We start from the raw sequence: 3,059 nt of genomic DNA, 5'->3' as shown, positions 1-3,059 counted from the left end.
CCGCCGGTGCAGGCCCCCCCCCCCCCGCCCGGCGCCCGGTACCCGGGGGAGTCGCGCCGCCGGCCCCGCTGCCATCTGGGTGGCCACCGCCCACGAAGGAGCAGTAGGGGGCGCCAGGCGCGGGGCCGGGAGACGGAAGCGCCGGCGCCGTAATCCCCCGGGGAAGGGGCTTGGCAGCAGGGTGGCGGCCGACGCCCGGTGGGGGGGAGGCTCGCACACTTACTGGCACACGACCACGAACACGCGCCCGCGCAGGCTGCCCGCCGAAGAGGAGAGACCCCATCGGGGCGGTCAGTCGGCATGTGGGCTGCTGGGCGTTCCTCGCACGCCGCTGTCTTCCTGCACCCCCCCCCCCCCTGCAGGCCGTGCTTCCGGAGCAGGTTTCCACCCTGGCGGCCATTGGGACTGGCGGTGCGTCTCCTTCTCCCCGCCCCCCCCCCCCCCTCCCGCCTCTCCCTCTCACGCACCTTCCCCTCCTCTCGCTCCTCTTGCCCCCGTCTCCGTCATCATCCCCATCCCAGTTTATCCGAAGCGCCCTGCCTCCAGACTTTCTTCCTGCACCCCCCCCCCCCTGATGCACAGAGCCCCCCCTCCCGGCTAGATGCCCCGCCCCCCGACCGACCGTCCGCCGGATGCAGTCACCGCCAGTGCCGCTGTAGCCTCTGCTGCCGCCCCCGCTGCCCCATCTACCGCCTCTTCTCCCGCCACTCCCCCCTCTGAAGCGCCTCTCGAGCGCCCCATGACTCTCGAGGAGCCGGTCACCCTGCTCCGGCACCGGGGTGCTCCTACGCCCCCCTCTTCCACACTGTCGTCGTCGTCGTCGCGATCAGCGCCACCGCCGCCGTCCTCGCACTTGCCACCGCCACTGGTCGTCGACCTGCGTGCCCAGCACCAGGCCGAGCTCGCCAGCTTGAGTCTCCTCCGGCGGCCACTCTTCACCCTGGGTCTTGCCGGGAGGCTGGTGGCTATCCGATGCCGGAAGCTCAGCACCTCGGCCAGCCGCCGCCGGCGCACCGTGCTGGCCCTCCTGGTCGCCGGTCTGGCGGTCCTCTGCACTCCTCTCATTGAGGGCTCTCATCAGCATGTATGTTGGCCCTTTCCCCCTTTCTATCTCTGCCTCTCTCTGCCTCTCTCTTTTTCTCGCACACACACACACACACACACACGCACACGCACACACGCACGCTGGCTCACCTACCCACTCTTTGGCCCTTGCTTCGCCGGGCCCGTGCCTCCACATACGCATGGACACCCCCATGCAGGCCATCTCGCTGCTCCGTCACCTTCTTGTCTGGTATGGCGGATGGATCGTCCTCGGCTTCATGTCTTCTGCTGGCATGGGATTTGTGCGTGCCGCTCCCACGCCCCCCTCGATCACCTGCCCCAGGCCACACTCTTGCCGGCATTCCCTCCTCTTCGCCCTCTCGACCATTTCTCACCGGCCCCCACTCGGCAGGGAGCCCACACCTTCCTCCTTTACCTTGGGCCCTACATCGTGAGCACCATTCTGGAAGTCGAGTCGGCCGAGTGCGCCGGGGCCACTGTCATCATCAAGAAAAATGCCCTCCTACGCGAATGGAGGTACGTGCGCCCATTGGGAGTTGCCCTCCTGCAAGGTCGGCCCCAACTGACATGGCACTTTCCTGGCGATGGATGGAGCAGCTACTCGTGCGATCCGACCCTCCCCCGGTCGGTGGACGTTCCCTCGCTCCTGAGCATCTTCCAGTTCTTCCTGCCGGAGGCCATCTTCTGGGGCATTGGCACGGCGATCGGCGAGTTGCTGCCGTACTTCTTTGCACGCGCCGCGGCCCGGTCCGGCCAGGAACTCGATCTGACCGAGTTCGGAGTCTCGCTCGATGCGGCCACCGGCAAGCTGACCAACGCGCCCCGGTCGCCGGCTGCCACCGACTCGAATGAAGGCAGCCCCCGCTTGCGGCCAGAGGCTTCGCCGGCCGCCGCCGGCCACCCTGTGACCGGCACCAGCACCCTGACCACGGACCCTGTGGCACCGGCTCCTCCCGCACCCCTGAGCAGTCGGTTGACTATCCTTGTGGCACAAATGATGAAGCGCTGGGGCTTCTTCGGCATCATGCTCATGGCGTCCGTGCGTGCCGGTGTGCCCTCTTCCCTTCCTCCCCCTTTCGGGCCCTCCTTCTCCATCGCGCGCTCTCCCTCCCTCTCTCTCTCTCTCTCTCCCCTTTCTTCCGGCCCCTTCCTCCCCCCTGGTAGGCTCAGCCCACTGACTCCGGCCATGGACTTGTGATGACACACGCACAGATCCCCAACCCGCTCTTCGACCTGGCCGGGCTGCTGTCGGGCTACCTGGAAATGCCCTTTTGGGAGTTCTTCGGCGCCACACTCATCGGCAAGGCCGGTGTTAAGGTCCTCATCCAGGTGCGCATGCGGCCTTTTCGTGTTCTCTGATCGCCCACGAACCCCGGCAGAACGGCGCGCATGCCACGCACCGGCCCACCGCCCGGACACATACTCACCACCGGTGCCCATGGCCCCTTGCCCTCTATTCATCTATCCCCCTCCCCCCTCTCTCATCTCCTGATGCCCCAGTGTTCTTTCACCGCCCTGGCCATCTCCCGCCAGGGCTACCTCCTGGCTGTGCTCCAGTGGCTGGAGCGCCGGCTGCCCTTCCTGCACGAGGGCTCTCTCACCCAGTGGGAGAAGAAATTCCGCTCGGCGGCGCACTTCCGCAGCTCGGCCAGCCTTGGGCGCAAGTCCTGGATCGCCCGATCGGTGGACATCTTGGTCTTCGGGTTTTTGCTGATGTTCGCCGCGTCGGCCATCGTCAACATGGCCGCGGTGCAGCTCCGCAGCGAGCATGCCGAGCAGCAGCGTCAGGCCGGCCTGGCGTCTCCCCCGGCCGTCCGTGCCACCAAGGCCCGGTGAGCGCGCCATCTCCACGCTCCCCCGGCTTCTCGCAACATTCCTTGATATAGATATGTACATGCACCCGTGCACCTGTCCCCCTGCAGATGCATCGACCACTGCGAACATGGAAACGCGTGTGCACATGGAGTGGTGCTTTGGGGGGGGGGGGGGGGGGG

The 3,059-nt window shown here is 67.2% G+C and overlaps 1 protein-coding gene across 1 annotated transcript; it reads left to right on the top strand.

Moving 5' to 3' along the window:
• The first annotated feature begins 569 nt into the window (after window positions 1–569).
• On the top strand, window positions 570–3,026 carry H696_03969 (hypothetical protein). Its single transcript, XM_009497838.1, has 6 exons — window positions 570–1,084; window positions 1,263–1,346; window positions 1,457–1,581; window positions 1,663–2,104; window positions 2,278–2,394; window positions 2,566–3,026. Exons 1-6 carry the CDS (start codon window positions 602–604, stop codon window positions 2,899–2,901), a joined length of 1,587 nt encoding a protein of 528 aa, XP_009496113.1. The 5' UTR covers window positions 570–601; the 3' UTR covers window positions 2,902–3,026.
• Window positions 3,027–3,059: the final 33 nt, after the last annotated feature.

The sequence above is a fragment of the Fonticula alba genome (assembly GCF_000388065.1).
Source record: "Fonticula alba strain ATCC 38817 unplaced genomic scaffold supercont2.6, whole genome shotgun sequence".
NCBI classification, from domain to species: Eukaryota; order Rotosphaerida; family Fonticulaceae; genus Fonticula; species Fonticula alba.
Note: the sequence above shows the minus strand (reverse complement) of the source record. Positions and strands in the feature narration are given on the sequence as shown.